Source organism: Mauremys mutica, chromosome 8 (assembly GCF_020497125.1).
Source record: "Mauremys mutica isolate MM-2020 ecotype Southern chromosome 8, ASM2049712v1, whole genome shotgun sequence".
NCBI classification, from domain to species: Eukaryota; Metazoa; Chordata; order Testudines; family Geoemydidae; genus Mauremys; species Mauremys mutica.
In genome coordinates this window covers 96579666-96593220 of record NC_059079.1, presented here as the reverse complement: position 1 = coordinate 96593220, position 13555 = coordinate 96579666, and the positions used below count along the sequence as shown (strand labels likewise).

At 39.8% G+C, this 13555-nt stretch overlaps 1 protein-coding gene across 1 annotated transcript in view; it reads left to right on the top strand.

Annotated features, from left to right (window-relative positions):
* The window catches only part of LOC123376385 (solute carrier family 22 member 4-like), a 57980-nt gene that overhangs the window by 22097 nt on the left and 22328 nt on the right, over positions 1 to 13555 (top strand). The window contains exon 4 of the mRNA XM_045028330.1: positions 11640 to 11811. Coding sequence (XP_044884265.1) covers positions 11640 to 11811 — 172 coding nt within the window. The remainder of the gene's footprint in view (positions 1 to 11639; positions 11812 to 13555) is intronic.

Here is a 13555-nt window from a genome sequence, read left to right as displayed (position 1 = left end):
GATATTTTCTTGAAAATACTAAGGAATCTCTGTAAACAAGCATGAACTATATGCTGAATGTACATTTTACTGTCTTAGACGAAAAGAGTATTTTAGAAGACTTTTAAATAATAATGAAAAAAGTTTCTTTATGCCAAACCGTAAACTACAGTGCCCAGTATGTTTATAAATTGAGGTGGAAAAGAAGGAATTCCCACTTCCCCCTTTTTTTTAAAGTATCTGCATTAGGACCCAATTCAGCAAATCACTTAGATATCTGCCTATGTCCCATTGATTTCAGTGAGACTTCAGCATATGCTCAAAGTGAAACGTATGAGTAACTGCTTAGCTAGGTCAGGGACTTAACAAACTTCTATATTTGGAGTGCTACTCAAATGGTGAATTCAGAGAAGTTGCCAATAATTCAGGTGCAATAATGTTCTGCAGATAAAGGAATTTGAAAGTTTATTATAGTTAAGTACCTTTCACTAATTTTGTCAATTTCTCTCGATCTGGCTTGCGTGGAGTGCTGTGAACACAGTAGTTCATGCTTTGCTCATGGAAAAACGTACTCTGGCACAGTCAGGTCTGAAACCCTCCTATCTCTGCATTTTTCTATCTCTTTTGGGAAAGAAACAGAGCTGTGGAAATAGTTCAAGGCCTGTTATCCAAAGGAACAGCTCTCAGAAAAGCCGCGTCAACTCCCTCCCCACTCCACCCACCCACTTGCAGCAATCTTCTTTACAGCCCGTATTTCAGTCCCATGCCAAAGTTGTACGTGGTGTAAATCCATTGGCTTCAGTGAAATTGCACCTTCTTATGCCAGTGCTGGATTCCATTGATCATATTGCTTTAATAACGACAGCGTTGCAAATTAAAATGACCCTTCCATATGGAAAAACAAGGTAAAGTCTGACTAAGTGACCTTTTGCCAAAGGTTAAGCTATTGAAAGGACTGTAGATTTGCATGTATTCTTGACAGTCAAGTCAATGCTGAATTATCCTAAGTTATATTTATCATGATTGCAGTTTGCCCTAAATTTCATATGTTGGAGGAAACAAAATTGCTCTTGGCTGCAACTTTGTGTACAGTGAGCCAAATGAATCCCTGGTGTAAACTTCACTGATGTCAACAGTGTATGTTACACCCAAGATCAGTTTGATCCAATGTCTCAGCGAATGAGCTTTTTTGTGCACTACAAGGTTTTTGAGGGGTTTTTTAAAGCCTAAATTTTAAAACTATGTGGGTGCCTAGAAGATATGGATAGAAGGATTTGGGACTCTTCCTGTAGCTGTAATTTAAAAACTTGAAAAGAAATTAAGATAAACCATCTTGTTTAGGTACATTCTGTGAATGATTTTAATATTACAGTCTTGGCTGTTTTTCCATTTGACTGCTTTATTTTTCAATGAGATCACATTAAATGTGTATAGTTCACTCACTGTGCCCCCACTGGTTTTGGTTTTAAGCAGATGTTGATCAGACAGTTAAAACATTTAATAATTTTTTACGTTTAATCTCATTTGGTTTACAAACTTATTTTTCCTAAAACCAGAAGCATCGCAACCATATTATAGGCATGTTACATGCCAGATTTTTCTTTTTCAATTAAAAATAGTTTACACCCAAGTTGTAATTCCCTGTAAACTGGATGGAAGCTGGAAAGGAAAATGCTGATACAGCATGACCACAAATATTTCAAAAGAATGGACTTTTTTCACATTGCATTTACTACAAAGTATGATTTCCAAATGAGATGATTTTCATAATATTCATTCCAGTGGTAACCAATTAATGTAATCATCCATTTATCATTGTTTTATTTAGTGTTATGGTCAACTCATATGCTATTGCATATATAATCAGTGCATGTTAAATAGATTTAAGTTGTAGAATAATAGAAGTATAAGATTTAATAAAAGGCCACGCTATAATAATCCTTAAACACCCAAGAAAGCATGAATTTTTCTTTCAGCGTATAGCTAATATGTCTGATAACAGGGTTACATCTGAATAATTACGTTAGTTATACTTTGGCTTTAAATACATACCACCTTATAGGAAAATAGCATCTGTAACAGGCAGTCTCTCAATAGGATACTATGGTTGGGAGTATCTTGTAAAATGCTGATAACACAGGAAAAATGTACCCATTTCTATTCACTTGAGTCTGTGCTACTAGAACACCTGTTGTCCCTCCAAGCGAATCTTAGTGGAGAGATTAAGGGTGGATTTATTTTGTAGAACTGCTTCCAGATGTGAAGGCTCAGATTCAGGGGTTCAGTCCACTAGAGAACAGTGTGATAGATACCTCAGACTTGCATGGCATCCTCTCTAAGGGCTTGTTCCATAGCGTGCCAAAGTCAGTGGGCCCGAATTTAACTGATTGTGGAAAGTTATCTCCTAGGGACACTTTATTGAATATTCTCAAGCAAGTTCACTTGACTTAACCAAAAACGTAGTTGTTAAGGGACACGTGGAAGTAAAATATCTTGCTACTGTGCTATCAACATTTTCATTATCAAGAGGGGAGGAGACAAGTGAACTGAGTCCCACAGCAGAGTCTTCCCCTCGCCATGTGGCTGGCTAGCAAGTGATTTGTTCCAGAAGCCAGTTACCTTTTTTTTTTTTTTTACAAAATCTCATTCACCTCTGTCGGGCACTTTCTCTCAACAGCACAGTGTGGCCTTAGACAAAACTCAAGTATCCATTTCTAAGGCATCTGTGTAGCACTGCTCGTAAAAGACGACCTTAAATTGTGAGATTGGCCTCCTAGTAGAGGTGCAGGGTGTGACGCTTCCTGAAGGTACCCGGGGTTGTGAGGCAGCTTGCAGCCACCTGCCCTTAGTATGAGGAAGCCTCGTCTGTGCCTGCCATGGGTCAGCTCCCCAATTCCAGCGGCCATGGACAACACAAGCACTCTCCTCTTGGCCTGGCAGGCCCCATGTTACTCTGTGGGTTAGCGATAGGCCCTCCGAGTATCTTCCCTGGCATATCCAGCCCCTGGTCCACTCGGTATTGAGAGATTTGCTGCATCCAAAGAAATAGTGCAACCTAGTTTACCAGTCCCCCCTCAGATCACTGCTCTTCTTTACACACACCTCTTAGATATGGTTATAGTGAAATTAAGTACAAGTTTGTTTAACAAAGATTAGAGATTCAAAAAGTAGGAAATAGAAATATTGGAAAGAAATGGTTACATATAAAAGAAAATCGTCACACACTCTAGAGCCTAGACTCAATTAACAAAATACTCTCAAGTCTTGTAGAATATTGCTCACCCAAAATCCTTGCAGTGCCTTACAGCCAGGCTTGGCTGTGACCCTCCTTTCATGAGACAAGTACGCTGTCAGCTTGCCTCCCAAGTGAAGGATTAGGTATGTTTCTTTGCCCCAAGATATACTTGTCCCATCCTTTTGCCTTTATTTATAAACAGGACACCCACTGCTGTGTGTTTCATCTTATAGATTTCCTTTCTTGTAGATTTTGCAATCTCTCATTTTACAACTGGCGAAGTATGCCTCATGCTGTACGCCTATTTGCATACAATACACCATACCCATATCGTTAAATAGGGAAATAGGTGTCTGTTACCTCCTGCCTGAAAGGAACCTTCCAAGGTATGTCACCTTTTGGTGGCCTGTCTTAAATCAAAGACCTTAAGAACATAATTTTCAGTATAGATACATGCCTCCTTAAATACTATCCGTACATATATTTCACAATGATTATGTCAGCTATGGCTCTCTGCAGAGACCTTACGTGCCACTCTTCAGTGAACTGTTATGTATATGTCCAACTCAGAGGATCCCTATAAAACCCATGCCTGCCCCTTCTGCCCTCTGCCAATTTGCACCAAGAGGTCCCTGGATCACACAGGGAAAAATAAGTTGTGGAGAAGATCTTATTTCCTCTGCCTCATCTCCCTTCTTGGATCTACCTTCAATTCCTCAGAAGCAGAAGAATTCTTCAATACTTGCTAATAAGTATAGGTGGATTGTCCAGCTTTTCCTGAATCCAATGAGGAAATAATTCAGCTGAAAGAGAAAAAAATGTACAGGCTCTCATTCTTATAATTTGACTTGAATGGTATGGTTTTTTGGGAGGAATGCTGTTGAGTGTAGATTTCTGCCTCTCTCAAGGAAAGTTTGCCTGATGGGAGGCTTGAATGGGTTTTCCATTGTTTGGGAAAGAACAGAGTACAATATCTGAGAAATCCAAACTTAAGCCAAATTTTGGTCCAATTGTTGCTGTTAGCAGAATTTCCATTCTTAAATGAGATCAGGATTTGGTTCTACACGCTTAACTTAGGTTAATGTATTTGATCAAACCTTGTACTAATGACTTGACAAAAGCTTAGCTGAGGTTTTAGTGCTGTGTATTAACAAAGCAAATAGGTCTATCAGATGAGTATCTGAGTACTCCAGAGTATCAGGATAAGTTAAGTATTTAGGATGATCGGGCAGTTAAACGATGGATTTTTGAAAGCACTGGGCAGTGTTTTTACGCCACATTGTATTAGGCTACATAGTTACAGCATGTAACTGGCAATCATTTGGATTCCCTCTGCTTTATCACATGTAGGTTAGAGCAATGTGCTGTACTGGTATGTGAGAATGTGCTGACTCATGAATGATAAGAGAAAGGGAAAATGTTAGAGAAATACCCACCAGCTAGAAAGGAGGAAATGTAACAAGCAAGACTCAGCTGTCATATAACTATTCCAGGGCGGCAAGCCATCTAGCAGAAAAATATGGTGGGAAAAATGTTACAAAAGGGTGATCCAACAGTGAAGAGTTCTAGTCATGGCCAGGCAGTTGTAACGGGGGTGCTTTTAGGAACCCTTATTTTGAGGGTTGAAAAACAAACCGGGCCTTCTTGGGTGAAGCCTGGTGTTTGAAATAGGGATGTCTTTTAAAAAAAATGTTTCTGTGTTAAACTGAGATGCCATTTTGACACTAGCATCATGATAATTTCAGTTAAAACCACATACTAACAGCTAATCCTATACTTTTCCACCCCTGTGAAACACTAATGGGGAAACCGTTACTTTTAAATGTTCCAAAGCACAATGTAAAATCAGTACTATGCAAGGGGACATGGCAGTGTCTCAGCATGGCTAATGGGTGTCACAACCATCAGCAGCATGGTGCTGATAAGTAGGTCGGGCCATCAGCAGAGATACAGTTTAGCCCCATCCAAGCCCTGGTTGTTATCAGTCTTTTTCAGATGAGATTGTTTGAAGTTGGAGTGGCTGTGCCAGGCCTTTGATCTGAGTTCATGGATCATTACTGAGCTGTACAGCACTGACAGGTCTCTGAGCTAGTAAAGTTGCTATTAACAAGATTGTCTTTTGCTCTGCGGGCCAAGTCAGTCCCATTTGCTGAACTGAAAATCCTTTTAGAAAAATCGGTTGGCTCTCTTTTTAACCTACAATATTGTGGATTAATTTGGAGACATGGTGATTAACGGGAGCTGTATTTGTTCTCTAGTGATAACTATTCCTACATAAATCCCATCTACTAGGCTTTGTGAGTTTAGGTGCTGATTAGATAACCTTAAATGGTTTTTAACTGTATAACCTCTCAGCAGGTGAGCTGGGTAATTAGCTTCCAAACTCAGTGTACCTGTTTGTGTTCTCCTCAGCATTTCATGAAGGTTAACCAGTACAAGAGAGCAACCTAGTTCTGGGAAGATAATTAGAATGTTAGGTCGTGTCTTACAGTTAATCCATCCTGTTTCTAAACTCTCTGTGCATGTGCATTTGTGTGTGAAGTTAGCTATCTGGTGTTAGGAGACAGGGTTGTGTCTCCTAAAATAGTTTTAGATCAATGTTCTTTTAGCTGCACATAGTTTTTTTTACTGCTTAAAAATTATCCATTTTACTGTCTCTACTGAATCCTGGTTGGATTCACTTCCACCACAACAGATGATGATCAGTGTGTGAGAAGTGATTTAAGTGACTTGGGTGATGAAAGTGCACTAGGTGTCCATGTGAGCCATGGGAATGTTGCTACCTTTCTTATAGCATGTTGAAGGTTTCTTTTAATACTGTAAAGGTGACCTGCCTCTGTTGCAAGGCAGCTTCAGTAGCTTCAAGAAGCAACTATATTAAATGACTGTGATGTTGAGTTGGAGCCTCATTAAATATTATGCATTTTCCAGCTCCTTAAGAAATCACTAGTCTCTCAAGAAAATCTGATTATGAAAAATTAATATGGACTTTTGCTATTAGGATTTATTTACAGGCTTGCTACCTTTGAAGCTTTCATCCCAGGATGATTGGCGGGGGAGGGGCTGCATCAGATAGGACTACAGAGCAAAAGGTTTCCTGTTGTTTTGTGTTCAATAGAGACCTTGCTATAAATTGAGCTTCTAGAGAGGAAAGCTTAGGCTCAAATAAATTTGTTAGTCTCTAAGGTGCCACAAGTACTCCTGTTCTTTTTTTAGAGAGGAAGAGTGACCCATGGATATGTAAGGCGGCCATTTGAAGTTCAGTACCCTACAACCTAGCCACAGTGACTAAATAGCATAGGCGCGAGCAGCACATTTCATTAGGGCGTGCACCCAGGGAATTTTCTTTTTCTTTTTTTTTAAAGGTCAACATTTATTGAATACTCAATCATAAAGGACATTATTTTTATTCATCAAACAAACTAAAGAAACTAAAACTTAACTAAACTTAATTTTTTTAAAATTAACAACTAAACTTTACTTACATTAAAACGCAAAGCCACTTTTTTTGTTGAGACATTAGGGTGTGCCTGGGCACACCTGGCACACCCCATACGCACGCTTATGCTAAATAGTTGTATTGTTTTGTAAAGTGTGCCACTTTCCAAGAATCTCTCCTTTCATTTGCCATTTAAAATCAAATTGTATGACTAGAAATCAACCATTAAATATGAACTTTCCTGCTCATAACTTAGACACTATCAAGGAATGGCTGAAAAAACAGCTGGTTCATCCAGTGTGTTCCTTTGCATTTCGCAGGACTGCTCTTTGCATTCGTGGGAATAATTTCTTTTTTTGAACCTTTGCTTAATTTCTGCAGTTATGTCTTTCAGCCGTCTCCGTGGAGAGTCTTTTCTACAAGAACTTTTTCTTTCCTTCCTTAGCTTCAGGCATCTAAACCCAGGGTTGTGAGTTCAGTCCTTGAGGGGGCCACTTAGGGATCTGGAGCAAAATCAGTACTTGGTTCTGCTAGTGAAGGCAGGGGGCTGGACTCGATGACCTTTCAAGGTCCCTTCCAGTTCTATGAGATAGGTATATCTCCATATATAAAAAAAGTTACTTTCCATGGTTACCAGATTTTTTGTGGTCAAGTTATGTGACTATAAAAATACACTACATTTGTACAGGCACTTTGGTATAATGTCCTGAAATTGCTCTCTTTTGGCGGGAAAGGAATATAAATGTACCCAAGAGACTTAATCTTATATTAGATCTTTTGAATTGTCACAAATCCTAAAGTTCTAGGCATTTTAAACAAAATGTTTAAATCCCATATTTCATTGTTTTTTTTTTTAAAGACCAAACTTCTCATAAAGACACAAAACAAACAACTAGGGGAGAATATTATAACTTTGTTCTTTTTAAAAAACAAAAACATGAAAGGTGGGGGTGGAGGAGATACTTTTTGAAATTGCTTAATGAGGAATTATTCATGAGCCGCTTGCTCAGGTTAGTCAGTCTCATAAATAAATGCAGCTCATAAATAGACCTTGTGCATTTCTACCACAGTAGCTTTTAGGCAATATTACAATGCACTTTTATGAACTATATAACTCATATCTACCCCCCTATACTCCCTTACACCTTTGTATCTGTCTGCTTGATGTCATTAATTGAGTCCACATCATATTCAGTGAGTAAAGGAGTCTAAGTCCCCTAATGGATAGGAAATTTCTGTAGTCCGGGAACTGAGGACCATGTGAGAGATGGGGTAGAATTGTTAGGTACAGACTTTCTTAAGAGAAGGCTAGGCATTTTAGTGGAAAAAGAACTAGGTAACTGAAGGTTTACACTGTTCCTCTCTCTAAAGGACTAAGTATCACATTGGCACAACGTGGGTGCTGAATGAGCCAGCTGTCAAAAATTTGCTTTGATTTAGGGATGCATGGTTATTTGAACTGTAACTCTATTACAATATTATCCTTATTATTGCAGTCCTCTTCCAAAACGAAATTATAGATTGATCCAACCTCAGTACACACTTGCAGTCCTTTACCTGGGAGAATCCATGTCCATTTGTCCATTTAATTTCAATCCATAGACCTGCTTCTCTTCAGGATCTTTCAAAACTGGATTATATGATAACTCTTAAATTGGAGTATCATTAAACAGGGAAACAGATTTGCTCCTAGTAGGACGCTCAGTGAAGGTTCCCGAAAGCTGATGTTTGTTAAAAGTGATCTATGTTAAGCTCCAAAGCAGACACAATCTATCCTAGACAAGGCATTGTGAAAAATGAATAAAAACAACAAAATTCTGCCCAGATTTCTGGCTAAAGTTAATTTTATTTTTTGCTACTTATTATATTAATTGTATAGGCCCTTAACAGTACTGCTAATAACTGAACTAGTCTGAACTGTGAGGGTTTCCTTATGCAATATCTCAGTTGTATTTTATCTTGGATAGCCACTTCCATCATCTTGTGGAGTGCCTCAAAATGATGAAAGTATGACATTGCAGCACTGCATCTTCATGACTCACCAGTGTTATTGATGCAATGTGTCAGCACAGCCCTGGTGCAGTGATGGGGTGTTGCAACACATCCCCCTTTCTGACCCCATAAAAAATTGCCTTTGGAGCTGCTGGGAAGAGGTGGGGTTTTCTTCTTTTCTGCCATTTCCTTCTTTCCGTTGCATTTTCCAGCACTTTACAAGGACAGAGATAGGCACGCTCTATTTGAGTTTATTTGCACAGTTCTCACCGAGCTCCTGCATGTGGCCAGACATAAATGACTTTCATTGTAGAGTAAAAGCACTGCTGAAGTTGCTAGAGGGATGTTACGCGATCACAGATTAGCGGGAAAGCGATCTGCATATTGGCAATAGGAGGTGATGTGTCCACTTGACAATCTGTTTATTGAATCGTGGTCCATGGTATAAGAAAGTTGAGACTCTCCTGTCTTCAGAAAGGATGCAAAGAATATGAATAAGTGGGAAATGATTAATAATAAAGTGACCCAGGAATTGGAACTAAATCTAGTGTTATTTTAATATTATTAAAGAAACAATGTCAGGTTAAAAACTTCCAGGCTATTTTACTAATAGCACATTAGGTATTAAAACTGAAAATGTTGAAAACATTTTCAATTGTTCATCATTTTATGCTCTCTATTCTTTCTGCACATCAGTGGGCGTGGGGGATGAAAACACTGGGTAGTTAGTGCCTAAGAATCTGAAATTTAAACCAACATAATATTCTTGTCTGGGCTGCAAAAGCATCCAGGGAATATTTAAATCTAAAAAAATGCTGTTTTCTGAGTTGTTTATTTTAATTTCATGGAAACAACTTCTTGCAAGCCATAAATTACCTTAGTCTGGGCCAGTCCAGTGGCTCTGAGGAGGTGGGTTTGCTTAGTGTAGCTGGACCATTGCTGCCTTTAAACTAGTCAAAGTGACTAACTGGGGATTCCCCTGTAGAATCCCTGGGTGCCATGCAGCCAGCGTAGGGGATGTGCTGGGGTTGGAGTGAGTGGGGCTGAAACGCGCTGTGCTCAGGCGATCCTCAGATGCTACAAATCCTCCTGGGGCTTTTCAGGCGATTGTAATTTAGATCAGCCCTGAGGCTGCTCTGATATGTGCTGAGGGTGCCGTGGAGATCAGGGAGCGAGAATAAAGGTGGCGTAAAGTCATCTTCATTCCCCTTTTGGGTCCTACACCAAATGTAGCTCGGGCAGACTTGAGAGCTAGGATCCGTGTGTGTTCCCTTATAACTGCTTATAGGGGCTCGACAGTGAGGTAACTAAATTTACTAGCATAATATTTAGGTAAGTCAAAATCAGTAAGGATTGTAAGCAACTCCAGAGGATCCAATAATATGTAGTAACCGGGCAATACTGTGGAATGGAAGACTGATTTCAGTGCAAGCAAGTGCAAAGTGTTCAGCCCAGTATGTGGTAACCTAAGCCATATGTACCTGCGCTCGGGTTCCAGAGTAGTTATAGCTTCTGGAGACACCCTCAAACTGAACAGGTTAAAGGATCTTTCTCCATCATGATATCAACATGGCAAATCTACCATTGTGGTGTTTCAGAGAAAAATACTGATACTATGCCATTATATGTAGGTGATGTATCCTCCTCAAGAACAGTGCATTCAATCTAATTCATGTAACTTTAAGAATCTAGGAAAACTCAAAGTTTGAGAAGCGTCATGGAAATGATCAGAGGCTTATAGGGACTTCCAAACAAGGCGAGATTGAAAGACTAGAAATACTTATTTTGGAGAAGTATGGTAGGAAATATAGGCAAAGACTTTCAGAAATGAGTGTCTGAAGTTAGGGTCCCAAGCACTTATTTAGACACCCAAAGAAGTGGCACTCGGCAAATTCCATTGAAATTAATGTGAACTATTAGATGTTTGGCATTTTAAAAACAGGGCCAGTGAAGACCTCAAATGTCCCCTTTCCGGGGACATGAGGGCACTCAAAATTGATTGGAATAGAAGACTGCTTTATGCAGTTGGTGAACCTGTGGAACGTGCCACTGCAGGGAAGAACTGAAGCAAAGGATTTAGCAAGATTTTCAAAAATCTGTTGTATGTTCTGTGAATAACAGCATCTGCAGTTTTGTGGCTGAAATGTAAATTCTTGGAGTGAGCGAGAGATTCGCTGCCCTCATCTCCAGGTACTATTGTAGAGGACTAGGGAGAGCGGCTCTATGCCTTCCTCCGAAGCATCTGCCGTTGACCACTGTTGGAAGCAGGGCACTGGACATGTGGCCTCATCAACTAATATGGCAGTTTTTTAATCCTGATCTATTTGGAGTGAGCCATGTTTCAGTATAAACTTCCTTTATGTTCTGTTCCCAAATTACTTAAAAACTGCTGGGAGAGATGAACAAGAAGGCTTGATTAAAAGGACACTGTCAGCTGTTTTTTTCTCCCCTAACTCCCCAGTCTTTGCAATGGCAAAAACGTAAGTCTCCTCCTACCTTTGTCCTGTCCGTTGAGCAAGTATTGATGCTAGCAATGCAGGAATTCAGAGGGGTAGTGAAACAAAGCTCTAAAAAAGGGGCCCATTTATTTTGTTGTCTTTGCAACATCATAGATGTTATGAGGAATATGTCTAGTGTTGAAAATAGCTGTGTATTACTTGAAATCTGCTTTTGCAGAACCAGCAGAGGGCACTGAAAGAGGTGGTTCCCACACAGACGGTGGCTGGCCTTTCAATTACTCATTAATGGCTTGGCAACTTTGAAATCTTTTGTATGATTAAAATCTGGAAAACTGTCCCACCAGATTATCTTCATGTTAAGGTTGGTCTTAATTGGGGCCAGAACTCCTTGACAGTGTCCCTTTAAGTGTTACAAGGGAAATGACTCCATTTTAAAGATTGTTTTAGCTGATTTTTGTAAATGCGATAAAATATTTAGACGTGGTTTTTACAAAAAGAGTTAAAATGCTAATCCAAACTCCCTTGTTTTGAACAGGCACAGAAATTCTTGGCAAATCAGTTCGTATTATATTCTCTACATTAGGAGTTTGCATATTTTTTGCAATTGGCTACATGTTGCTGCCACTGTTTGCTTACTTCATCAGAGACTGGCGGATGCTGCTACTGGCTCTTACTGTACCTGGGGTTCTCTGCATTCCACTGTGGTGGTGAGTTTAATTGTATTGCAAGGTATTCGGCTTCAGAAAGTCCCATCTGTAGCTGGTAACCTCCAGTTTAAATTGTGAAACGACCAGTTGGATTATAATTGCTGTGGATTTTTTTTCTCTTCACGTTTTGGTATTGTGCGTACCAAGTGAAGGGATTTGCCTTGAAGATGAAATATTTTCAGCCAGTTTTAAGATAACGTAACTTATCTGTGTGCTGAACCCTGCTGACACTGCTAGAGTCCATCTTATGCTGGCTTTCCAGTGCTGTTTGGAAATTCTTTCCAGACTATCGGACTCTTAACCTCAAACTCTCTTTATAACCTTTTTGTTATCTCCTTTATTATTGCTGGATGAGTTGCACTATACAAACTTTCCCTTCCAACTTTTCTTCCTTCCCTTTTTTAGAGGCCTATTTTCTATGTGGATGCAACTGTTGGAATGCAACAAAAATCTTCCTTATTGAAATGCTACCCAGAAACTGTGTGCTTTGCTACACACAATATTTGTGTCTGAGAGGGCTGGATAAGGGTAAGAGACTGGAGCAGGGAGGATATTTAAAACTTGTCTATGATATTGTGACTGTGATGAACATCTTGTACTCCTGCTCGGCCTTCTGGCTCAGATCATATGTTGTTTAGCTTAATGCATCTTCCTTTGGGGGGATTCTACCCTGCCCTTGAAGGAGCAGAAACTCGTATGGTCTAATGGATCTCCTTGATCTTTAATTACTCTGATCTTTTTTATAACTCACTTTTAGTCTCACCACCTCAGGGCACAGTGTTGAGTCATTAAAAACAAAGAGCATGTGGTGGAATAGGGAAGCCAGCAACTAACTGTTTGGCCCAGCAGGCTCGCTGGAATCCAGGGTTCTAGCTTCGCGCCAGATCCTGCAACTTTTACCATATGCCTGGACACTCCCTTCGGTAGGCCTTTGCACAGTGCACCTTTGTTAAGCAGGTTGCAAGACTGGGGCCTAAACACAAGTAATTTACTTTAATATGATCATTTTAGTGAATTATGTCATGTCTTGGGTGCAGTGCCCCTCGTACATCAGATTCCCCACTAGAGGGAGATGCTAGTGGCATATGGGGGTGAGTTGGGGGAAAAAAAAGTCTTAGCCCTAACATTTGGGTGTTCAATTTTCTTCTCTCCTCCCCCCCACCCCCCGGTAAAGTTAGGTCACATTTTGGGGGGGTTCATGGAGCAAGGTATTTGTTCCTCTAATGTGGCCTTGGAAAAGAAGTCAAAATCCAAAAAATTAATGATGGATTAACCCAATAGACCATAACAGATCCTCTGTCAGCAGTTCTGAAAGCTAATCTTATTTGCTGTCTGGATGGTATCTGCGCCAAATGCCATATAACTCTTCCAAGAGTGGCTGTGTGGATTGATTGGCTGTAACAGTTCACAGCGCCTTTGTCATAGTTATGTAAACCTTCAACATGTTACTTTTGGAATGTGAAGTCAGCCATACAGCAGGAAACCACCCTGATAAACCAGGCATCTCATGTGCATCTTTGCTAATCCATGCAGCATTAACAAATTCAGAGCAATCCAAGGTTCGTTTATCCTAAAAACAACATATCAGAATCCCTTTATCTGTCTGTGATGCCTTTTCTTTGCAAAGATCTACTGCACTACTGAAGTAAAACCATAGCATGCCGCTGCGAGGATGAAATATGGTTTTGTGTATTTTAAAATTATTTGGGGGAAACCAGTCCCGTACAGTGAATAACTTTCCAAC